Source organism: Pelophylax lessonae (genome assembly GCF_965119305.1).
Source record: "Pelophylax lessonae genome assembly, chromosome: 1".
Lineage (NCBI taxonomy): Eukaryota > Metazoa > Chordata > Amphibia > Anura > Ranidae > Pelophylax > Pelophylax lessonae.
This window is the reverse complement of record NC_138768.1, coordinates 89,700,292-89,725,716: the sequence shown is the minus strand read 5'-3', so window position 1 is coordinate 89,725,716 and position 25,425 is coordinate 89,700,292. Positions and strand designations below refer to the sequence as shown.

Sequence of the window (25,425 nt, the reverse complement as noted above, 5' to 3'; positions counted from 1 at the left end):
TAAAAATACACAAAAATAAATCTCCGCTGACCTTTTGGTGGAACTGCTGCAACCCAAATCCTGGAAGGGGGATAGTAAATAATATATACAAAAATGGTGTGCTGTTCCTTTAAATCTTGTGATAGAAAATAAATGCAATGTGAACAAAATGTTCCTTTAAATGCTGCAATGCTCGGCCGCGCACGCATCACTTAGTACTAAATACCAGTGTAAACCACAATGAAGTACAAATATAACTAAATAGGAATAAAATGATGTGAAAAATAGAAATGCACAAAAAAAACATACAATTCCACAATTCCAAGACAACAAAGTGCATATGTTATCAAGTACAAAATAAATATACAGTCAGGTCCATAAATATTGGGACATTGACACAATTCAAATCTTTTTGGCTCTATACACCACCACAATGGATTTGAAATGAAACAAACAAGATGTGCTTTAACTGCAGACTTTCAGCTTTAAATTTGAGGGTATTTACATCCAAATCAGGTGAACGGTGTAGGAATTACAACAGTTTTTATATGTGCCTCCCACTTTTTATGGGACCAAAAGTAATGGGACAATTGGCTGCTCAGCTGTTCCATGGCCAGGTGTGTGTTATTCCCTCATTATCCCATTTACAAGGAGCAGATAAAAGGTCCAGAGTTAATTTCAAGTGTGCTATTTGCATTTGGAATCTGTTGCTGTCAACTCTCAATATGAGATCCAAAGAGCTGTCACTATCAGTGAAGCAAGCCATCATTAGGCTGAAAAAACAAAACAAACCCATCAGAGAGAGAGCAAAAATATAAGGTGTGGCCAAATCAACTGTTTGGAACATGCTTAAAAAGAAAGAATGCACCGGTGAGCTCAGCAACACCAAAAGACCCGGAAGACCACGGAAAACAACTGTGGTGGATAACTGAAGAATTCTTTCCCTGGTGAAGAAAACACCCTTCACAACAGGTGGCCAGATCAAGAACACTCTCCAGGAGGTAGGTGTATGTGTGTCAAAGTCAAAAATCAAGAGAAGACTATAGTGAATACAGAGGGTTCACCACAAGATGTAAACCATTGGTGAGCCTCAAAAACAGGAAGGCCAGATTAGAGTTTGCCAAACAACATCTAAAAAAGCCTTCACAGTTCTGGAACCACATCCTATGGACAGATGAGACCAAGATCAACTTGTACCAGAGTGATGGGAAAAGAAGAGTATGGAGAAGGAAAGGAACTGCTCATGATCCAAAGCATACCACCTCATCAGTGAAGCATGGTGGTGGTAGTGTAATGGCGTGGGCATGTATGGCTGCCAATAGAACTGGTTCTCTTGTATTTATTGATGATGTGACTGCTGACAAAAGCAGCAGGATGAATTCTGAAGTGTTTCGGGCAATATTATCTGCTCATATTCAGCCAAATGCTTCAGAACTCATTGGACGGCGCTTCACGGTGCCGATGGACAATGACTGGAAGCATACTGCAAAAGCAATCAAAGAGTTTTTTAAAGGAAAGAAGTGGAATGTTATGCAATGGCCAAGTAAATCACCTGACCTGAATCGGACTGAGCATGCATTTCACTTGCTGAAGACAAATCTGAAGGGAAAATGCCCCAAGAACAAGCAGGAACTGAAGACAGTTGCAGTAGAGGTCTGGCAGAGCATCACCAGGGATATAACCCAGCGTCTGGTGATGTCTATGCATTCCAGACTTCAGGCTGTAATTGACTACAAAGGATTTGCAACCAAGTATTAAAAAGTGAAAGTTGGATTTAGGATTGTTAATCTGTCCCATTACTTTTGGTCCCTTAAAAAGTGGGAGGCTGTAACAAATACAAACTTTTGTAATTCCTACACCGTTGACCTGATTTGGATGTAAATACCCTAAAATTAAAGCTGAAAGTTTGCAGTTAAAGCACATCTTGTTTGTTTAATTCCACATCCATTGTGGTGGTGTATAGAGCCAAAAAGATTAGAATTGTGTCAATGTCCCAATATTTATGGACCTGACTGTACATGAAAACATTGCACACATCTGGGAGGATGTGTTTTTAAGAACACATTTGTAAACCAATACAATAAAGACATGGTAATTTTTTTTAAATAGTTGAGTGTATATTTGTCCATTGGAGGGGTAATAAGAGTCCCATTAGACATAGTTTTGTTTTTTTAATTACTACTAAACTAAAGGCAGTCTTACCTTCTGACTGATATCAGGAGGCTTAGGATCTGTAATTTCCAACAACAACTCCATGGGGTTCATTTACTAAAACTAGAGAGTGCAAAGTGTGGTGCAGCTCTGCATAAAAAACAATCAGCTTCAGGTTTATTTGTCAAAGCTTAATTGAAGAAACTGAAGTTAGAAGCTGATTGGCTACCATGCAAAGCTGCACCAGATTTTGTACTTTCCAGTTTTAGTAAATCAACGCCAATATTTATTTTTTTGTCTACTTCTAAAGCAATTCTGTCACTTAAACTGAAAGCAAACTCAATTTAGCAGTTTAACTGAACACCTAGCGGTCTATTTATATAGCAGAGAATGGGACTCTATGTGATATTTCTATAGTGAAGAACCATCCAGGGATTTGTGTTTGAAGGGATTGTGAAAGTCATATTCTCTTCTTTATGAATAGATTACCTTAATGGTCACAAACTTTGAGTTCTGTCCAATACATATTCCATAACAGGTATGTAAAGCAAGCACCTAGAAACCCCTGACCATACCTATAGCAGATAAAAGTATATCTTACGTTTTTATTTTGCTTTTTACCTTGCATGCGGCAAAACGCAGTTTGAGCCTGAAAAGTCATGACTAATGACCGATCTCCAAGCTGTAGAGAACCAGTAAGACCCAGATGTGTAAATTTATTCTTTTTGTTTTAGTTTACATCCTTATTACATATAGTTTTAGCACTTTTCCCTTTTTTCTGAATTTCTTAAAACAAACAGAATTGTTTTGTAAATGCAAAATGTTGCAGCTCTCCAATTCTGCTGCTGGTTTCCTTACCACACACATGATGTAGGACAGAATAGCTCCAGAAGAACCAATGAGAGCGCCCACGATGGTCAGCAAGTTGTTGTTCAGCAGGAATCCCTCAGCACAAAGGGCCCAACCAGAGTAGCTGTTCAGCACGGTGATGACCACAGGCATGTCTGCCCCTCCAATAGCAGCTGTGAGAGTGACACCCTGTGGAGAACATGCAAGTAGACAATATAAACTTAAAAGTAGGAAATCTAGGTCACACAACTGCCAGCAAATAACTGCTGCAAGATAGCTTTTAGGAAGGTTTATAGATTTGTTTTTAAATGCGCTACAAAAATAAAGCAATTCAAACAGCACTGGGACCAGAATGAGAAGATTTCTACAAGAAAACATGGCTTCTGCTTCATCCAGGACTCCCAGCTATTGTGCATTAAACAAGAAAAAGCAGGTAATGAAGAACTACACCCAGAACTTTTAACAGAGTGGTTCGAGGTTGATTACCAGTGTCATGGTGATCTAATGGCACTTTTCCACTGCAAGTACCGGCTCGGCTCTACTTGGCCCGGTTTGGTTTTCTACTGCATGGTACGGTGTTGGAACGGTTCGGTACGTTTTTTTTCCATTAACCACTTAAGCCCCGGAGGATTTGGCTGCTAAAGGACCAGGGGTTTTTTTGCAATTTTTTACTGCGTGACTTTAACGGACAATTGCGCGGTCGTGCGACGCTGTACCTAAACGAATTTGACGTCCTTTTTTTTCCCACAAACAGAGCTTTCTTTTGGTGGTATTTGATCACCTGTGCGATTTTTTGATCATGCGCTATAAACAAAAAAAAGAGCGTAAATTTTGCAAAAATAACAATATTTTTCACATTTTTTTATATGAAATTCCCCAAAAAAAAAAGTAAAAATCAAAATTTTTTTAACATTTTTCGGCCAATTTGTTTTATGCTACCTATGTTTGGTAAAAAAAAATCGCAAAAAGCGTATTTTGATTGGTTTGCGCAAAAGTTATCGCGTTTACCAACAAAGGGAAAGATTTTTGTCATTTTTGGTGTTTTTTTTTTTAACGCGTAATGGCGGCGATCTGCGATTTTTTTTCGGTACTGCGACATTGCGGCGGACAGATCGGACCCTTGACTGACATTTTTGACACTTTTGGGGTTACCAGTGACATTACTGCAGTAATCAGTGCTATACATATGCACTGTTACTGCAAAAATGACACTGGCAGGGAAGGGGTTAACTTTATTGGACAGGGAGGGGTTAAGTGTGTCCTAGGGGCGTGATTCTAACTGTGTAGGGACATTCCTATTGGTGTAAAAGCAAAGATCAACCGTTCTACATAGTAGAACGGACAGATCTTCACTTTTACACAGGGAGAACTGACAGGCAGCTTGTTTACACAAGCTGCTCTGTCTTTCTCCCTTCACAGGAGCGATCGCAGTGTGACTGGCGGACATCGAGTCCGCCGGTCACACGCACTGACTTGCCTGTGAACGAGCCGCGGCGGATAGGCTCGCAAGTCAGTGACAGGCGAGTGACGTACCGATACGTCACTCTGCCTGGCCGGGGCTGACCGCCGCAGTATATAGTCGTGCGGCGGTCGGCAACCGGTTAAAGTAGTACTAAAGTAAGTGGGTGGGATAACAACGATTCTCTGACCAATCAGTGGCTAGTAGTGACAAACAGTCAGCTGCATGCAAAAGATTGTGGGATATGGTACCGGTATGGTACCTCTTGGAACCACAATCGAGGTGGTACTGTTTTAGAGAGCCGTACCGTTCGGTTCCATGTAATGGAAAAGCGCCGCCGCACCGCACCGTTCCTACACCGTACCATGCGGTACCATGCAGTGGAAAAGCACAAAAGCGAGCCGAACCGTTCGGTTCCATGCAGTGGAAAAGCACCATAAATCTTCCATGGCCACAGCCATGTGCAATTAAGCAATTCAACTGAACAGCTAGCGTTCTATTTACAGAGCAGAGAATGGGACTCGGATATGTGATATTACTATAGAGAAGAATCATCCAGGGATTTGTGTTTGAAGGGATTGTTAAAGTCATATTCTCTTCTTTATGAATAGATTACCTAATGTCACAAACTCTGAGTTCTGTCCAATCCATATTCCTATAGAAGATCCACTAAGGAATGAGGGAGAAAACGGCAACATAACTTGACCTTTCATGAATTTTAAAGGGTATATAAAAAAATCTAACTCTGCAGTATCTATCATGGGAAATCTTTCTGCAAGGTCTGAAGATCCCCCCACAACCCATTACATCTAGGATAGCTACTTTTGTGATTGCGACTAAGTGATTGTAAATGTCTTTTGCAAAACATATATACTTACCTAGGGGCCTCGAACCTCAATTTCTCGGGTCCTCCACAAGCGCTTTTGCTCGCCCACTTCCTATGGGGGCACTCATGCGGGTTCGCTCCTGAGCTGCACTGCGTTTAAACACAGACAGCAGGACTCAGCCCCACCCCCTAGTCACTGGCTTTGATTGCCAGCCAGGGAAACCAATGGCTCCTGCTGCTTCAGCAAAGCCAGTGAGACCAGGAAGTGACGGGAGAGTATGGCTGTAGATGGGCACAGTGCTGGTTTAAATGAGGGCTACCTATTTTACCTAAACACTTTTTTACCTTAATGAATGCATTAAGGAAACACATGTTTAGGCTTTATAACCACTTTAAAGCATGCCTGTTGCCTCTTAAAATTTAAAAACAACAACACTTTATGTGAAAAATAAATATTCCTAAAAAGGCACATTAAAAAGTAAAATAATCTGAAGCCATGAGGCTCCTCCGCATCCAAAAGCTGTCAACACAGATAGCTATGACAAAATATTAAAGCCAACTCCAGGAAACCTGAATAGGGTTAGTCAGTCATTTAGTTCTAGGGGACTTCTTTAAGTAGATTTATATATCTGATCCTAAACTGGTTCCCGCAACGTCTTCTCTCCTACGCTCCAAGGGCCTAAGGGTCTGACATCATCAAGACCAATAAAGAGCCCATAGACCTGCAGTGGATGGGATGACATAGAGGTCCTCTGCTGAAGTATGGGGAAGTGGAGGATCAGGTAGGTTAAAAGCCCTTTTACTTTCTCCTTGACTAAACAAGCAATCTCCAGGTTTCCTGGAGTTGGGATTTATTGCTGAATTGAAGGCAGTTTACAGCGGAAAAAAAAAAAAAAAAAAAAAAAACCTGTCTGTACTCTAAACAAATTAAAATGTATCTTAACCCCCGAATATGTTTTTTATTGGCTTACTTAATGTGTTTCCTAAGACTGAATGTTTTTACCTTACTGCATTCTCTGCATTAAAGGTTAAAAAACATCTGCATGCAGCCCCCCCCCCCCCCCCCATATACTTATCTGAGCTGGTTTTTATACAGCACTGGGCCCAAGACCAGAAGCTCTCTCCCTCCCCATTGGCTCAGAGAAAGCAGCAAGAACCATTGGCTCCCGCTGTGGTCAAACACAGCCAATGAGGAAGGAGCAGGGGCGGGGCAGGGCTGAGCCACACTCTGTGTCTAGGAACACACAGAGCCCAAGTGCCTCCATAGCAATGGGAAGACTCAGTGGAAAAGAATAGCCAGGAGCGCCGGAGGGAGACTGCAGAAGAGGAGGATCAGGGCTGCTCTGTGCACAACCGCTGCACAAAGTAGGTAAGTATAACATGTTTGTTATTTAAAATAAAATGTAATCTTTTACAATCATTTTAACATCTGCACAACAGCATTCAGAAAAAGAGAGGGGTTTAGCATGGTGAGCCAATCAGAGCTTTTACAGAACTGCAGAATAGGGTACTCTAACACGTGAACATACTTAAAGGAATCAAGAGCACAAGAATGACCTCGTCAGAATACTTCAGCTGGAACAGGTCAATGATCCAGTTATATTTCTTTACTACAGTGGAAAAATTTAGGCTAATACTACACTTTTCCACTAAAAGCAGATTTCCATTTGGGGGCAAAAAGTATAAAAGCAGATGCAATATAGATAACTTCAAGCCATCAGATCCAATAAGTTTGTACTGCCTAGTAGGGGTGTCACAATTCTGGCTCTAAACACAACTGCAAATCCTTTGGAAGGTAAAATACTTTACATGTGTGTACGTGAGCAGTGTAATTATCTGCTTTTTTTGGAATTCATCGACATTTCGCTTTTAAGTAGAGTGGGACAAAGAAAACAAAGTATTCTGGATTTCTAATAGGACCAATCCCTGCCAATGCTATACTTCTATAGGTCTAAAGATAGAGAGCCACATGTTACCCATTTTAAATGCAACAATAGCTCTAAGCGGAAATAGTGATATCTATTGAAAACGTTAGTCGGTTTCAATGCCTTATCTTATCTCTGCAGGAGTGCTTGGTGGTAGGTGGCAGATTTCAGCAGAATTTGGAAGAAAGGTGATAAATGCTGAACATTCATGGAAAAAAGACAGCTAAATCCAAAGATGTATAAATATACCTCAGGTGGGAAATGAAGATGTCTAAACCAGGCTACCAAGGTCAGCATAAAAAACCCAGGATGAATTCTCCGAAAAAAGCAGAAAATCTCTTAGGCTTCATGTACACATAGCCTGTTATGACCACCAGCATGGGAAAAACGTGAAATGTTTTGCGGCCGGCAATCAAAACGTTTGTTTCCTGAACGGGATTCTTCTGCCATGTTCAGGAGAGGGAGGTTAAACCTCCCCTAACCGCAGCAGCTCCTAAACAATCCTAAAAGCCTATGTATACATTGACACGTAGGCTTTTACGGAGTTAGGTTTAGGAGCTTTGGCAAAAAATAAATAAAAAAACACCAAAAGCTCCTAAACTCAAGTTTAGGAGCTGAAGTGTACATAAAGCCTAACTGTAAATAGAAGAGTAGCTCAGTTTGTCCCTTACCATAACAGCAGATAGAGCGGACACAGAGCCGAGACATGTAATGCCAGTGGTATAGCTTGGGTCCAGCATATACGGGATCATACCTCCAGCACTGGCTGCCAGTAAACTAGCATTTAGCATATGTCTGCCTGGCAGAAGGAGAGGGGCAGAGTTCAGGACACCTGTAAAAGAAATGTAAAAATAAAGTAAAAAATAGTTAGCTTCCATCATGCTATAAAACACATTTTTTAAATAAAACAAGGAATTCACACATGCAAAATATTAAGAGTTTTGGCATTATCAGTTTTCAAGAAGTGCAAACCTTTGACTTATTTTATTAAAACCTATGTGTTATATGTGTTAAAGTTGACCTGCTTCCTACCCCCCTCCGATGCCCAATTTGGCACCTTTCAGGGGGGGGGGGAACGGGTACCTGTTTTTGACAGGCACCCTTCCCCACTTCCTGGGAGACAGAGCCGCGGTGCTGTCCCTCAGAAGTTTGGCCCCCTCCTCCCTTCTCCGCTGCTGGGCTAATTACAAAGCGCGCTGTGCGCATGCTCAGTAGTGAACCAGCAGTGAAGCCGAAAGGCTTCACTGCCAGGATCCCTTACCCTGGAAGGCAGCAGCGGCACCCGAGAGACGATTTGTAAATCGGCTTCGGGTGTCAACATCGCGGGCTCCCTGGACAGGTAAGTTCTACTATTTAAAAGTCAGCAGCTACAGTATTTGTAGCTTCTGACTTTAATTTTTTTTAAAGGGGGGCAGAACTCCACTTTAAGCTTCTACCTTGAACCATTTTGAGACAGTTTATCATTTTAATCTGGTAGCCAATGTGAAAAAAAAAAAAGCCTGGGCATCTCTTTAAACACACCCTAGAACCACCTTATCACCCAACTTCGCTTTACTTTGATGTCACAATATATCCTGTGCAGGCACTTACATGGGTTGATGAGGTATACCACTCTGTGATTAGAATTTAGCAGCCAATCTTTGCATTATGGAGGGTGGGGTTGGGGTGTCACATGGTGCCCCATACCTAGACCAGGCATTTTGCGACAGAAGTAGCATCACCAGGGGTTGCTGTAAGGATAACTAAAATAAAAAAAAAAAAGGAGGGAAACTTTGGGACTTTAAATGAAGCACACGGAGAGCCCTTTTCGATGCTACGCAATTACCACTATCTGAGCAATTACTCGCTTTTACAAACATGATCCATCAATGTATTTTTTTATGGCACTTTTCCACTGCAAGTACCGGCTAGTACCGGCTCGGCTCTACTCGGCCCTGCTTGGCCCCGGTTTGCTTTTCCACTGCGGTACCGCATGGTATAGTGTTGGAACGGCTCGGTACGGTACGGTATAGGTTTGCTTTTCCACTAAAGTAGTACTAAAGTTAAGTGGGTGGGATAACAACGGGGTGGGTGTGATTCTCTGACCAATCAGTGGCTAGTAGTGACTGCATGCAAAGGATTGTGGGATATGGTACCAGTTTGGTACCTGTTGGAACCACAATCAAGTAGGCACTGTTTTTTCAGAGCCGTACCGTACCGTACCGTTCGGTTCCATGCAGTGGAAAAGCAAACCTATACCGTACCGTACCGAACCGTTCCGACCCTATACCATGCGGTACCGCAGTGGAAAAGCACAAAAGCGGGCCGAACCGGTACGGTTCCATGCAGTGGAAAAGCGCCAATAGAGAGGTCTAGGTCACTAAAGAACACCACCTACACCATGGTGGCGTGGTGATATGTTTGAGTATATACATGTGCCATGTGTTATTAATGAGCAATATTTATTTATTTTATATAAATGTATTTTATTACGACTCAATATCTGTATATGTATTAATAAACATGATATTATATATTGATTTTTTATCACCTCAAAGCAGTGTGCTTCATTTAAAGTCACAGATTTTCCCTCCTCTTTTATCTGTACCAGGGATCAGGCATATGCCTCTTCCCAGTCATTGCCTCATTTAAAGTCCCACCCTATCCCCCATTCTTAACCGATAAGTATAACTAGTTTGGGGCTGAGCTTTAAAGGCTAATTTCACCTTCTGGAGTATGTTACACAAGGTGGCCAAGTGGTGAGCACCACCAGATTTGGGCCTTTTGTAGATGTGTAAATAAAGTATGCTTGAAAGTGATACTAAAACGCACACCGTTTAATTTACATTGTCCCTTCTATTTCTGTATATGCATCATGGATAATTTGGAAGATAGAGTAAAAATAAATATCAATAAACTGTTTAAAATTGTAAAAAAAAAAAAAAAAAAAAAATTATATATATATATATATATACATATATATATATACATATATATATATATATATACATACATACACACACACATTTGAAATCAAATCTTTATTATTTTTGGCAATAACATGGTGTGGGCACGTGTGTAACATGTTCCTCCAGCCTGTGACTTCGAATAAGAGGGAGGTGAAGCCTCCATTAGTCAACATGTATTATCCCACCCCATTGTGTTTAGCTGGTAAGTGGCCATGGAAGAGGAGGGAGGGAGTGGGAACTAATGTACCACTGTGTATACACCCACGTGTGTGACTTTATAGTCACAGGGGCTGCTCAGATGTGATAGGGAGGAAATGCTCAGCATAGAAACTCACTGAAAACTGAACATGTGCAGAGTTGCCACCACAACTGCAAAATCACTAGCTGAATTGGATAAGCGGACACAAGGTGGAGAGAGAGAGCAGCAGGATAAACCAGGTTTTTTGCAGAATACAAATTGCATAGTGACTGAGGGGGTATCAACAGCGTGCAATACATAATTTATTGATAGTTTTTTTATGATGGGGGTTTAGTGACACTTTAAAGTATATCCAAACATATTTCTACTTTGGAATAGGCAAGGATTGGAACCACTTTCAGGTTCTTATTGCTGTCTGTTTCCCTAAGGAGATTCACTTATTTTTCCTGATGACCTTTATTCACTGGGGAAAAAAGAGATAGAAAAATCCAACATTTTCTACTGCAACTAGTACAAGAATAGAGGAAAAATGCTACAATATTGATAATTTTTGAGGTGAAAACTGCCTAATGGGATTTCCACACTTTTAAGATTTTTTTCTCCATTCTCACTTTCTGTTGAGGCCACAGAACAGAACCTGAAGGTAAATCTCCCCAATGGAACAAATAAAACTGATTAAAAAAGAAAAGGAAGGGTATTTGGCTTTAGATCTACTGTAGGGTGTATGCAATGAAACGCGTCACTGCCCCTTTCCTGACGTCACTTCCGGTGTGTGCGTTCTACTACGGTCTCTGTAGAGCGGTGGCCATATTAACTGGGCAATTCTATCCACCCTTATAGCTGCTGGTCGGCACAGGGAAATGGAAAGGCAGTGACAGGAGCCCCGCTGGGAACATAGAATTATGATGAACCCACCTTACGCTTATTTCTTTTTAAACCTGTACTATATTATAAACTACTGGCATTCTGCACTTCGAGGCACCTTCTCTGTTCTTCTCGTTTCCTGCCAGAGTCGCTTCTACTCTTGGAAGAGGCACCCTAGAACCACCCGCAGCTGTATGAACACCTTTTGTTCTTACCCATACTGAAAAGATTCATTAGGTAGAAACGCCCTATTTTCATTTTAAGATTCTTCAGAGACTCTATACAGGTGCTTCTGGCCTTGTAAGCTCCACCAACCTATGTTTGCCTTCCCTTTCTCTTGTACAGAGAGTAAAGCACTTTACTAACAAACACTGCTGCCTATCATCAAAAGGACCTGAACCTGGCCATACACCGCTTGAAATTTAGCCAGTTCAGCAGGGACTGAATCAGTGTGTGGCAGACCCCACTCAACAGAATTCAAAAAGACATTGGAAAATTTGCACTGATCAGCACCTGCAGCCAATCAGCTACAGCTGCTGATCTGTGTATTCTGGCAGCAGTGTTTGCCACGGCTAGAATACAATGTTCCGGTAGAGGGTAATTCCCCCATTCAACTCATCTGTGTGGATAAAGGAATTCTTAGCCTTTTATTTTTCACTCGACGGACGCAAAAAAAAAATATTAACATCGTACGGCCAGCTTTAGTCTAGCGAAGACAAGCAAGGTCCAAGGCTAATACTGATTTATACTGCAGCACCAGACCAGCTCCTCAAACACAAAGCAATGAAGGATCTTCTTACCAATCTTGCATGTTCAGCTTTAAAACAAAGAACATTATATTTGGCTTGCACTTCAATTACAGTAAAAACAACATAAGAATATTGAAACATGAAGATCCTAGTTGTGAATTGATGCAGCTGGCAGTTTTATTGGCTATACCAGACTCCTGAAATGCATTCAAAGAGCGGGATGAACAAGGAAGCCATAAAATGGATTAGATCATTGTACACAGAGTGAAATGGCAGGTTTAACAATTAGCAGGTGCTATACAGGCAACAATGAGACATCAATTAGGCTTACGGCACTATGTACATTGTTTGCCACTAAAATGGGACGAATAATGGTTTTATACTTTTTTACTATAACAAAGTCAGGTTTACATTTTTTTTTTTTAAATATATAAATAAATATAATGTATTACATATAAGTAACTTAAAATTCTTACAAATGTCTGTGGATCCTGCCAGTGAATCCCACAAAATGCAGCTTCCTTTGATGGTATGGCATCCAAGCTGCATTGCTCCTGAATTTAAAGCAGTGATGCCACTTCCAAGTAGGCTGTGCCTGCATATACTACAGCGAGATAAGATGTTTTAGCGGATGTGATTGACAAGCCTATAGCTTTTCAATAAACATCTGGCCACACCTAGTCCTAAGCACTGCTTTCTGCATGGACAGCACTGCCTCTGTTGCTGAAACCCTCCCACTGTGAGCTGCAGTATCTAAGAGGGGAAGTGTGTGAGACACAAATGATGAAGGCTTTGGCTTAATGTAAAGGAAACTTTTGGTGTATTATACGAGACTGGATTCAGTACTTAAGACTCTTACAGTCTTTAGCTTACTTTAACTACTTCCTACTTTTAGCAGAAAGAGGCATACAGCGCAGGCTTTCAACGCCGGGAGGACGTCCATGGACATCCTCCTGTGATCCCGCTGCAGTGCACAGGTGGCACACTGATCGCTGGACTCTGTTGACCACAGATCAGGGTAAAGGGCCAATTACAGCAGGCCTTTGCCACACAATCAGCCAATGACAGCTGATCACAGGATATAGCCACAAGCCGGTGATTGGCTTTTCTCTCCTCATGCTGTCCGTGAGGATAGAAGAACAAATTATGCAAAAATGAGATTTTTGACTTACAGTACCTCACAAAAATGAGTACACCCCTCACATTTTGGAAAAATTGTATTCTATCTTCATGTGACAACACTGAATAAATGACACTTTGCTACAATGTAAAAGTAGTGAAGTGTACAGCTTTTATAACTGTTAATTTGCTGTTCCCTCAAAATAACACACAGCCATGTGTAATGTCTAAACCGCTGGCAACAAAAGTGAGTACACCCCTAAGTGGAAATGTCCAAATTTGGCCCAATGTGTCAATATTTTGTCTGGCCCCATTATTTTCCAGCACTGCCTTAACCCTCCTGGGCATGGAGTTCCCCAGAGCTTCACAGGTTGCCACTGGAGTCGTCCTCAATTCCTCCACGACGACATCACCGAACTGGTGGATGTTAGAGACCTTGCACTCCCTCCACCTTCCGTTTGATGATGCCCCACAGATGATTAATAGGGTTTAGGTCTGGAGGCATGCTTGGCCAGTCCCATCACCTTTACCCTCAGCTTCTTTAGTAAGGCAGTGGTCATCTTGGGGGTGTGTTTGGGGTCGTTATATTGTAATACTGCCCTGCGGCCTCCGAAGGGAATCATGCTCTGCTTCAGTATGTCACAGTACATGTTGGCATTAATAGTTCCCTCAATTAACTGTAGCTCCCCATTGCCGGCAGCACTCATGCAGCCCCAGTCCATGACACTCCCACCACCATGCTTGACTGTAGGCAAAACACACTTCTCTTTGTACTCCTCACCTGGTAGCTGTCACAAACGCTTGACACCATCTGAACCAAATAAGTTTATCTTGGTCTCAGACCACAGAACACGGCTCCAGTAATCCATGTCATTAGTCTGCTTGTCTTCAGCAAACTGTTTGCGGGCTTTCTTGTGCATCATCTTTAGGAGAGGCTTCCTTCTGTGACGACAGCCATGCAGACCAATTTGATGCAGTGTGCGGCGTATGGTCTGAGCACTGACAGGCTGACCCCCCACCCCTTCAACCTCTGCAGCAATGCTGGCAGCACTCATACTTCTATTTCCCAAAGACAACTTCTGGATATGACGCTGAGCATATGCACCCAACTTCTTTGGTCGACCATGGTGAGGCCTGTCCTGAGTGGAACCTGTTCTGTTAAACTGCTGTATGGTCTTGGCCACCGTGCTGCAGCTCAGTTTCAGGGTCTTGGCAATCTTCTTATAGCCTAGGCCATCTTTATGTAGAGCTAAAATTCTTTTTTTCAGATCCTCAGAGAGTTCTTTGCCATGAGGTGCAATGTTGAACTTCCAGTGACCAGTATGAGAGTGAGAGCGATAACACCAAATTTAACACACCTGCTCCCCATTCACACCTAAAACGTTATAACATGAACGAGTCACATGACACTGGGGAGGGAAAATTGCTAATTGGGCCCAATTTGGACATTTTCACGTAGGGGTGTACTCACTTTTGTTGCCAGAAGTTTAGACATTATTGGCTGTCTTGAGTTATTTTGAAGGGACAGCAAATTCACACTGGTATACAAGCTGTAGACTCACTACTTTACATTGTAGCAAAGTGCAATTTCTTCAGTGTTGTCACATGAAAAGATATAATAAAATATTTACAAAAATGTGAGGGGTCTACTCACTTTTGTGAGATACTGTACCGTCAAGTCCATTTCTCTGATGTTCAGTGACAGACAAAGCTCCTGATATTCATAACCATTGGGTTATACTTTCCCCTACAGGAGTAGGACACTAGGCCAAAAAGAATTCTGGCTACACCCATGGGCAGTCCCAGAGGGTAAACTCCCTTTCTCTGCTATAGCCACTCAGTTTTGTTACAAGCATGGATTTTTGTCTAAAGCCCCGTACACACGTACCGATCGTCGGCATACAAACGTTCGTCTTTTCTCCCCGGGATGTCGGTGTCTGTTGAAAAGTGCAAAGACTGCCCAAGAATTTTGTCCGCCGACTACAGCCGACTGCAGAAGTGATGTCATGTAATGGTTAACTTTCCCTGTGTTTTTTCTTTTCTGAGCATGCCCAGTCTTGCAAATCTGCGGTCTGTCGGCCGAATTCTGTACTGACTGGCGAACAATCGTCCGTTCTGGTGTCGGCATACAAAAATTTAAATGCTTGCAAGAAAGACTCTTGTACGCAGAATGTGCGCAGACAGCTGTCGGAGGCACCATACTAACAAGCGTACAATCAGCAGATCTTTCGTCCGCCGACGTTTGTATGCCGACGATCGGTACGTGTGTACGGGCCTTTACTGTAAAATCCTTTTCTCTGATGTTCATTGAAGGACACAGCTCCAGAATCTTCCTGACCATTGGGTTATGCTGCCCCCTACAGGAGTAGGACACTAGGCAGGAAAAACTATCATTCCTATGGGGCAGTCCCAGGCGGTATACTCCCACTTCCTGCTATAGGCACTCAGTTTTGTTGCAAAAAGTGTCAGAAGAAATATAACCCAACTCAATAGAGGGGCGGGTGCTGTGTCAGTCAAACACCAGAGAAAAGGACTTTATGGTTAAGACAAAAATCTAATTTTCTCTTTCGTTCATTGACAGACACAGCTGCAGAATCTTCTTGATCATTGGGACGTCCCAAAGCAGTGTCAAAAATGAGGGGTGGGAATAAACACAGCAGAGGAAAATTCCAAAAAAGGCTAAACTTAGCCAAACATGTAACAAGAGCTCAATCGGGAACAACTGGAGCTCAGCTGAAAAATACACTCTCAAAGACGACTAGTCCTCTCAAACAACAGCCTGCAAAACCTTGCAGCCAAAGGCAGCGTCCGCAGATGCCAACACGTCCACTTTGTAAAATTTTGCGAAACTGTGCACAGACGACCAAGTGGCCGCCTTGCAAACCTGCACCATGGGCACCTAATGACGAAGTGCCCAAGAGGCACTAAGCGGCCTTGTAGAATGCGCCTTAACAGGGAAAGGAGGATCCTGACTCTTAATGGAATAGGCCTGCACCACCGTCTGCCTGATCCATCTGGAAATGGTCGCAGTGGACGCAGCTAGCCCTCTGCAAGGTCCATCCGTAAGGACAAAAAGCAAGTCCGATTTCCTAAGCGACTCAGTCACCAAAGGATTCACCCTGATTGCCCGCACTAAATCAAAGGAATGTAAGGCAATGTTCTTAGGGTGTTTAGGCTTATGACACAAGGAAGGCAACACAATGTCTTCATTTAGATGGAAACCAGAAACGACCTTAGAAAGGAACGACTGACAGTGACGAGGCACCACTTTGTCTCTGTGGACCACTAGATAAGGTGAACGACAAGACAATGCAGCCAACTCCGACACCCTGTGTGCAGAATAGCCACCAAAAAAAAGCTACCTTCTGTGTCAAAGTGAGCAGAGGAATCTCACAATATTTTCAAAAGGTGGTTTCTAAAAACAGACAGCACCAATTTGAGGTCCCACGGAGGCAAAGGAGACCTCACCGGTGGAGCCAGGTGGCGGACCCCTTGAATAAAAGTATGAATCAAGGAGTGCGTAGCCAACGAGCGTTGAAAGAAAATTGCCAAGGCCGAAACTTGGCCCTTGATGGCTCCCAAGGCCAAGCGTTGGATCTACCCCTTTTTGGTGGAACTCCAAGATTCTAGCCACCGAAAAGAAACGGGGGAAGTCCCCTCGAGCCTCACACTATGCAATGTATGCCTTCCAGAGGCGATGAGAAATCTTCCTAGAAGTACACTTTCTAGCTTTTAACAGCGTGGGAATCACCGATTCCGACACCCCTCTATCCCTCAGCACCTGGCTTTCAATAGCAACACCATTAAAGCCAGTGACTATAAAGCAGGATGGAAGATCGACCCTTGAGCCAGAAGATCTTCTCTGAGAGGGAGTGTCCAAAGAAGGTTGGTGACCAACAATACCAGATCTGAGTAACAAGACCGGCCAGGCCAGTTTGGGGCCACTAAGATGACTTAAATCCCTTCTGCCTCGATTCTTCGCAGATGTCTCTGTAGAAGTTTTAAAGGGGGAAAGGCGTAAATAAGACGATAATGGCCCCAAGGGGCCATCATAGCGTATGTGGCGTCGACCAGAGGATTCCGAGACCTTGCTACAAACCTCTGTACCTTCCTGTTGAGACGAGAGACCAACAGGTCCACTTCGGGAGTTCCCCACCAGAGACACAGTTGATGAAAAACCTCTGGGTGAAGTGACCATTCTCCTTGGTTCAACGCCTGCTGACTGAGGTAGTCCGCCGGCCAATTTTACACCCCTAGAATATACACAGCAGAGAGGGATGGAACAAAGTGTCCTGCCCACCTTAGAATGCTGGCAACTTCCCGGGCCGTAAGGACGCTTTTTATGGCTCCTTGGTGATTGACATATGCCACGGCCCTGGCATTGTCGGATTGAATCCTAACTGGGCCCCCCTGCCGACGATCCATCCAATGGGTCAAGAAAAGCCTGATCAACTGAAGTCCCAGGATATTGATCAGCAGTCTGGATTCCTCCAGAGTCCAAACACCCTGAGCACAATCCGTTTTCAAGACACCTCCCGACCCGGACAGACAGGCATCCATAGTGACCACCGTCCAGTATAGGTCAAGAAAGTTTTTTTCCAGCCCAAGAGCTGGAGAGAAAAGCAATCAAATCAGAGATCCTCTCGTACCTCGGCTCAACAGGATCAGATTGTCTAGAGACTGGATTCTTGCTCCACTTGGCAAGAATCTCCCTTTGCAGAGGTCGCGTATGGAACTGTGCAAAGGGAACTGCCTCGAAGACGGAAACCATGAGGCCCAACACTTGCACACAAGTCCTGAGAGATGACCTCCTGTTGGAAAACAGGAGCCAAATCGCATTCAGCAACTTCTGGAGTTTTTCCCCTGGAAGAAACACCCGGGCTGAGCTTGAGTTCAAGGTCAGGCCCAGGTAGTCCAGCTTGGTGGAAGGAACAAGGGAAGATTTTTGGAAATTCAGTTTCCTTCCGAATTTTTGCCGGGTTTGCACAGTGATGTCCAGGTTGTCTTGCAAAGCAGTAGGGGACACCGCTCGCAGAAGGAGATCGTCCAGGTACCCCAGTACCGCAATCCACCACTGGCGCAATAACGCTAACAACGGGGCTAACACTTTGAGATCTATACAGGCCAGAAGGTCCCCTTGATGAAGGGATTCCACTACCGTGCGAATGGACTCCATACAGACTGAGTACACGCACAAAGCAGTTCAAGACCTTGAGGTTCAGGATTGGATGAACTTTTCCCTCCTTCCTGGGAACAGTGAATAGATTTGAGTAAAACCCCTGAACGCGTTCTGAGTCAGGAAACGGTGGGGACACTATGTGGGAAGGGCGGGAACTGGGGGGGGGGGGGGGGGCTGACCATCCCAGGAGGGATCCACATCCACCCCAACAGGCCACCAGTGAGAGGGGGACACTACTTACCGTACCATGGAAACCGGGTGGGCACTACTCCAGGTAGACCACCACACCATCTTGGAATGGGGGTGCATCGGGCCAGAGTGTCCTTGCGAGACGTTTAACTCGCCGGCCAGCCCCCATCCAGTAGGGCTATGTGGCAGCCGACCTATCATGGAGCTAAGATCGGGTCGTGCTCACTGGCTGGACTGGGGAGACCATAAGGTTGTAGAATATCCAGTGCACCACCCAGTTCGGCAGTTGATTGTAGTTCTCACAAAAACAGAAAATAATAAAAAAGAAAAAAATTCTCAAGGCTAAACATTAGCCAACCAGGCAACAGAGACTCAGCCAAACAACTGGAGCCCACCTGAAAAACATGACACATCCTCAAAGAGGATCAGGTCCTCTTAAACAGCAGCCTACAAAACCTTGTGGTGAAAAGAAGCATTTGTAGATGCCAACACATCCACTTTATAAAAGTGTGTACCGATGACCAGGTGGCCGTCTTGCAAACCTGCGTCAATGAAGCCTGAGGACGGAAGGCCCAGGAGGCACCAAGTGCCCTAGTAGGGTGCGTCTTGACAGGGAAAGGAGGAACCTGACCCCTGATGGAATAAGCCTGAACCACCGTCTGTCTGATCCATCTGGAAATGGTCGCAGAAGAAGCAGACAACCCTTTTGGAGGTCAATCCGTCAGCACAAAGAGAGAGTCTGGCTTCCGGAAAGACTCCATAGCTGCCAGGTACACCCTTATTGCCCGAACAACATCCAAGGCATGCAAGACAATTTCCTTTGGATGTTTAGGCCTGGGAAACAGGGAAGGCAACAAAATGTCTTCATTCAAATTAAAATTAGAGACAACCTTTGGAAGGAACAACAGACGGGCGAAGAACCACCTTATCGATGTGAATCACCAGGTAAGGTGAACGACAGAATCCTCTTACTCATGAGGCTATTTCACTGTGCATGCACAGGAAGATCTATTCCTGGCAAATTACGGTGTACACATAATAAAAATAATAATCATTTGCATGTCTAAAACTACCTACTAGCAGTTTTATTTATTTTTTCAAAGTTACTTCTATTGAGCTCTATTTTAGAAAATTCACCAATTAAAAGGAAAAAAAAAATCTGCAACAGATTTTTCTATATAAATCACAGATTAACCTAACCCCAAATCATTGCTAGTAAAAGCACACTTTTTTTTTCATTTTAGGCTAAGCTGGAGTTGTTGAAACATTACAAAACTTGGGTACCCAACAATTCCCATTCTCTGAAATAGCTAGCCAATCTGCTAGAGGACTTCCACTAAGACTAGACAGATCAGCTAACTAAGCTAGCAGCAAGATGAAGAAAATATGCTGTGTATGAATCGACACTTGGAAAGGTTTCTACAAAAGGAGTATGAGGACACCAGGACTTCAAAAGTATCTGAAATGCCAGACAAGAGGTTAGATGCTCAATGGTTTTGTTTGGGGTATAATTTTTTTTAGAAATTACAATTGTACTGAACCATCAAAATAATGTAATTTTACTAAACCGCCGGATAGATGAATAATGCTCTCCTATGGCAAAAATTCTGTTTACATCTTTTAGCAATCTAGAGATTAAATATGTCAATGCTTTGATTTACATATTACAATATCAGAACTGTCAAGAGAGATAAATACTGATGAAGCAGATCTAAAGAGAATGTAAAACTATTATGTATGAATTTTCCAGTATCCAAATATACACCAAAACAATACAGGGCCACACACCTAGTTAACATGTTTAAAGCCCAGCCCAGCCCAGAAAAGACTGCATAGTGTCCAAGTTAAGTGATCAAAGAAGAGGTAGTAAATCAAAGGTTTATCCCACCCAAGACTTGTGTTTCATATTTGGGCGAATACAAGGTTGAGTCACATAAAGGAAAGAATCAATGGGCGTGGCAGAAAGATCTTTGCTGTAAGAGTCATAAAAGGTCCATTGCCTGGAACAGCAAGATGTTCCTCCAGATTCAGGGCAGAATACACAGAATCTATAAAGTCTGATGAAACCCCCTATAATCCTGTTGCAATAGCAGGAGACGTGGTGCCTCAAGAACAATGTCTTCAGATATAGACCGTTGGAAAATAAAAAAAAGTGGGAAAAAGGCTTGGCCTATTTTGGGATCTCTGGAGGGTCAGAGACAGATTTTGAGAGAGAAAGTGCCACTTGGAGCTTCTGCGGGCAATGTGGCCTGATAAATGAACAGCCCTGAATGGAAGTCCCTGTGGACATGGGGAAGGACATGACCTCATCTGATGAAGCCAAGGAAGACTCGGGTGATGGTGAAGATCCTCTAACAATAGAGGGGTTTAAGTTCGGGATTACAGTTGTTAGTCCCTTGTGAGGATACCAGGTAAACACCCTCAGAACCAATAGGGGGTATAGCTGAGGTCACCCATGGCAGAGAGACTGCCCTCTATGCGGTTTAGTGAAGCCCTATAGTTTCAGCACAGAGGTAATGCAACCAGGCTCAATGTGAGGCAAGGTCTCTACTCTACTCACAAACCTAGGCAATTGGTGCTGATGAGGGTTTTAGGCACCCGGAGGTGACCAGACACTGTAGGTGGACAGTGCAAACAGAACAGAGACCCACTTCAGAAGTAGCAGCCAGATTGTGATTTCTCTAGCCCTGAATGGCAGAAAACATAATGCATTCCTCAACCCAGAAGAGGAATTCAGCACTCTGTTCTTCAGCCTTAATCCTCACCACTGTAAACCGGTACACCAGGTGCAAAAGCGGTAGCTCCTGGTGCTTCTGCCCAACTGGCCTTGAGACAGTGTCACAGCGGAGAATGTGCCACGGTTCTAGAACTAGAAATGGTCCGCTGCTAACACAGTACACCAAGGTCTGGAAACTGCCACTATGCAGTGCCTGAAGGTCAGACTAGGCCCACACATGCAGCCCAGTAGAGTCGGGTATGAGCTCCAAAGCTAGTGCTAGAGAAACAGAATACTGTACAGACAGCTTCTAGTTAAAAACCAGCTCAAACAGCAGTGTACTGAGGCAATTTGAGCAAGAGAGAGGTTTTACGAAGGCAGCCTTACTATTTTCTGCTTGCCTGTCTCCAAACTAGGAGGAAGAATAACCTGATTGTATATGAATTCCTGTGCCCCCCCAGTCCACAAGAAAAAGGCACAGGCTAAAAAGGTATCCTGTAGAGTGGGCACCTTTAGATCCCTGCATTCCACCTCTTATCCTGAGAGGAATCTCACCCTCCTAAACACTCTGCTTGTAATGGAAATGCAAACCAGCTCCTGTGATTACTGGCTCGAATCCTGTTGGTTACAGATGTTGCCCCCATGGTATTAACAATGAAAGCTGGTAGGCTCCCTATTAAACAAATGCTGTGTTTTGGAGGGCCTGAGCTCTTTAGGCGTTTTAGAATGTCTACTTTCAGTAAGTGCCACTCTATACATGTCTTTCCTCATGGAACTGACCATGAATGCTGGTAGGCTCCCCAATAAACAAACGCAGTCTTTCAGAGTTTCTGACCTCTGTAGGGGATTTAAGATTTCAACTTTTAGTAAGTGCCCCTCTTCCCCCAACAGGTAACCCCAAGAGATTCAGAGTTCCTAGGAGATTTTACCAAATTGAGGTTTACAGAAAACCTTTGACAAGTGAAATACTTTAAACACTAGTTGCTTGGCTATTTTGATAACACTTTAGCTTCAATACTTTTTAAGTCGCTGATCCACATGAAGTAAGCAGATCGCAAGGTAGCTAGGCAATAGGTATCTTAACCACTTAAGCCCCGGAGGATTTGGCTGCTCAAAGACCAGGGCCTATTTTGCGATTCGGCACTGCGTGATATTAACGGACAATTGCGCGGTCGTGCAACGCTGTACCTAAACTAAATTTACGTCCTTTTTTTCCCACAAACAGAGCTTTCTTTTGGTGGTATTTGATCACCTGTGCGATTTTTATTTTTTCCACTATAAACAAAAAAAGAGCGACAATTTAAAAAAAAATAATATTTTTCACATTTGTTTTTATATGAAATCCTCCCCCCCCCCCCCCCAAAAAAAAATTAAAAATCTAAATTTAACATTTTAGGCCAATTTGTTTTCTGCTACATATCTTTGGTAAAAAAAAAAAAAAAAAAATCGCAATAAGCGTATTTTGATTGGTTTGCGCAAAAGTTATTGCGTTTACAAACTACGGGAAAGATTTATGTCATTTTTAGTTTTTTTTTTTTTAAACTTGTAATGGCGGCGATTTACGATTTTTTTTGCGGGACTGCGACATTGTGGCGGACAGATTGGACCCTTGACTGACATTTTTGGGGGTACCAGTGACATTACTACAGTAATCAGTGCTATAAATATGCACTGTTACTGTCAAAATAACACTGGCAGGGAAGGGGTTAACTTTATTGGTGATCAGTGGGTTAAATGTATCCCTAGGGGCGTGTTTCTAACTGTGGGGGCGTGGCTAGTGATGTAACCACAGAGACATACGATCCTACATAGCAGGATCGTATAGTCTCTGCACTTACATCAGGGAGAATGACAGACGGCTGTGTTTACATCAGCCGTCTGCCTTTCTCCCTCTCCAGCGGGAGATCGCGAGTGGCCGGCAGACATCGGGGATGCCCGTGAACTAGCGGGGGCGGGTGCGCGCCTTCGGCCGCGCGCTCACCCCCTACAGGCTCCTGGGCGAGCGACGTAGATCTACGTCGGTTTGCCCAGAAGCAGCTGACTGCCGCAGTATATATACTGAAGGCGGTCGGCAAGTGGTTAAGGTGGTTATGTCATCAATGGTGGCTTCTGTGTCACTCATAACAGGATTCCTTTAACCCACAAGCATTAACTCAAAGCAAAATCTGTAATTTAAGGCTACCTGTTAGGGCTAGACAAAGCTAATGAAATTGAAAAATAGGACACCTGAACACAAAATCACCAACCCCCACAAATTTTATTAGAATTAATCTGGCATGATATTCTTTAATATCAGCATAGCACCAATATTTACAAAGCTTTGACTTTTGCAAAACTATTAAACTCATGGAGTGCTGGACCAATGCAAAACCCTAATTGTGGAACATCTTAAATCCCATGGATTGCAAGATGAAAAACAACATGGGTTTACTTCAGGGAGATCATGTCAAACAAATCTTATAGATTTTTTTGACTGGGTGACTAAAATAATAGACGGTGGAGGTGCAGTAGACATTGCATATCTAGATTTTAGTAAGGCTTTTGACACTGTCCCACATAGAAGACTTATCAATAAACTGCAGTCATTGAGCATGGACTCCCATATTGTTGAGTGGATTAGGCAGTGACAGACAACAGAGGGTTGTAGTCAATGGAGAACATTCAGAACAAGGTCATGTTACCAGTGGGGTACCTCAGGGATCTGTACTGGGACCAATTTTGTTTAATATCTTCATAAGTGATATTGCAAAAGGCCTCGATGGTAAGGTTTGTCTTTTTGCTGATGACACAAAGATATGTAACAGGGTTGATGTTCCTCGAGGGAAATGCCAAATGGAAAAGGATTTAGGAAAACTAGAAGAATGGTCAGAACTCTGGCAACTGAAATTTAATGTGGATAAGTGCAAGATAATGCACCTGGGGCGTAAAACCCAAGGGCAGAATATAGAATATTTGACACAGTCCTGACCTCAGTATCTGAGGAAAGGGATTTAGGAGTAATTATTTCAGAAGACTTAAAGGTGGGAAGACAATGTAATAGAGCAGCACCAAATGCCAGCAGAATGCTTGGATGTATAGGGAGAGGTATAAGCAGTAGAAAGAGAGAAGTGCTTATGCCGCTGTACAGAACACTGGTGAGACCTCACTTGGAGTATTGTGCGCAGTACTGGAGGCCATATCTCCAGAAGGATATAGATACTCTAGAGAGAGTTCAGAGAAGAGCTACTAAACTAGTACATGGATTGCAGGAAAAAACTTACCAGGAAAGGTTAAAAGGACCTTAACATGTATAGCTTGGAAGAAAGAAGAGACAGAGGGGATATGATAAAAACTTTTAAATACATAAAGGGAATCAACTCGGTAAAGGAGGAGAGCATATTTAAAAGAAGAAAAACTACCACAAGAGGACACTGTTTTAAATTAGAGGGGCAAAGGTTTAAAAGTAATATGAGGAAGTATTAATTTACTGAGAGAGTAGTGGATGCATGGAATAACCTTCCTGCAGAAGTGGTAGCTGCAAATACAGTGAAGGAGTTTAAGCATGCATGGGATAGGCATAAGGCTATCCTTCATACAAGATAGGGCCAGGGACTATTCATAGGATTCAGATATATTGGGCAGACTAGATGGGCCAAATGGTTCTTATCTGCCGACACATTCTATGTTTCTAACGTGAAATTCAAACACTAATTGTGGGAATCCTGTCTTTGCTCTGCTATCCAACATCATGAGGAACCAATTTTCCTTAAAAAAAAATGATCAATGTGTCACCTGAAAACAGAGTGTGTGGGGTGGGAAACAGAAAACCAGAAGCACATGTAACTTGAAGTAGCTGAATACGTTTCATGAAGGTAGGTTTGGGGTTTGCAGAATCCGACAAGTTTAATTGTTGCTGGCAGGTCCTGATATACTAATAAAGGAAGAGGAATGGGTCAAGGCACATACAGCTGTTATCAATCTAGTTTATTCTTTCAAAGGCCATCGTTCAAGAGCACAGGATATTATCACTTTTTCGGAAAGGGCTGTGTTTTATGTCGCATAAGCAACCCTGACATGATGATACTAGTAAAAACAAATTTTAAAAAATGGTCACTATAGGACTGTATTTTAACATACATCTCTTATGGGTTCAATATAAAAAAAATGTTTTAAAAAGTATAACATTTTGTAAAATAACCCTTTCACTGCTAGGTTATGTGCATCATTTTTTAAACTCAGATGGCCATATGTAATCTTTTTGCTCGTTTCCCCCCTATAGTTTTCAGACTATGTT

General features: G+C 43.0%; 1 protein-coding gene across 1 annotated transcript in view; it reads right to left on the bottom strand.

The window, feature by feature from the left end:
• Window positions 1-25,425, bottom strand: part of NNT (nicotinamide nucleotide transhydrogenase) — a 245,293-nt gene that overhangs the window by 65,701 nt on the left and 154,167 nt on the right. The window contains exons 16-17 of the mRNA XM_082252359.1: window positions 7,861-8,021; window positions 2,989-3,168 (exon numbers count right to left, since the gene is read on the bottom strand). Of these exons, the coding sequence (XP_082108485.1) occupies window positions 2,989-3,168; window positions 7,861-8,021 (341 nt within the window). The remainder of the gene's footprint in view (window positions 1-2,988; window positions 3,169-7,860; window positions 8,022-25,425) is intronic.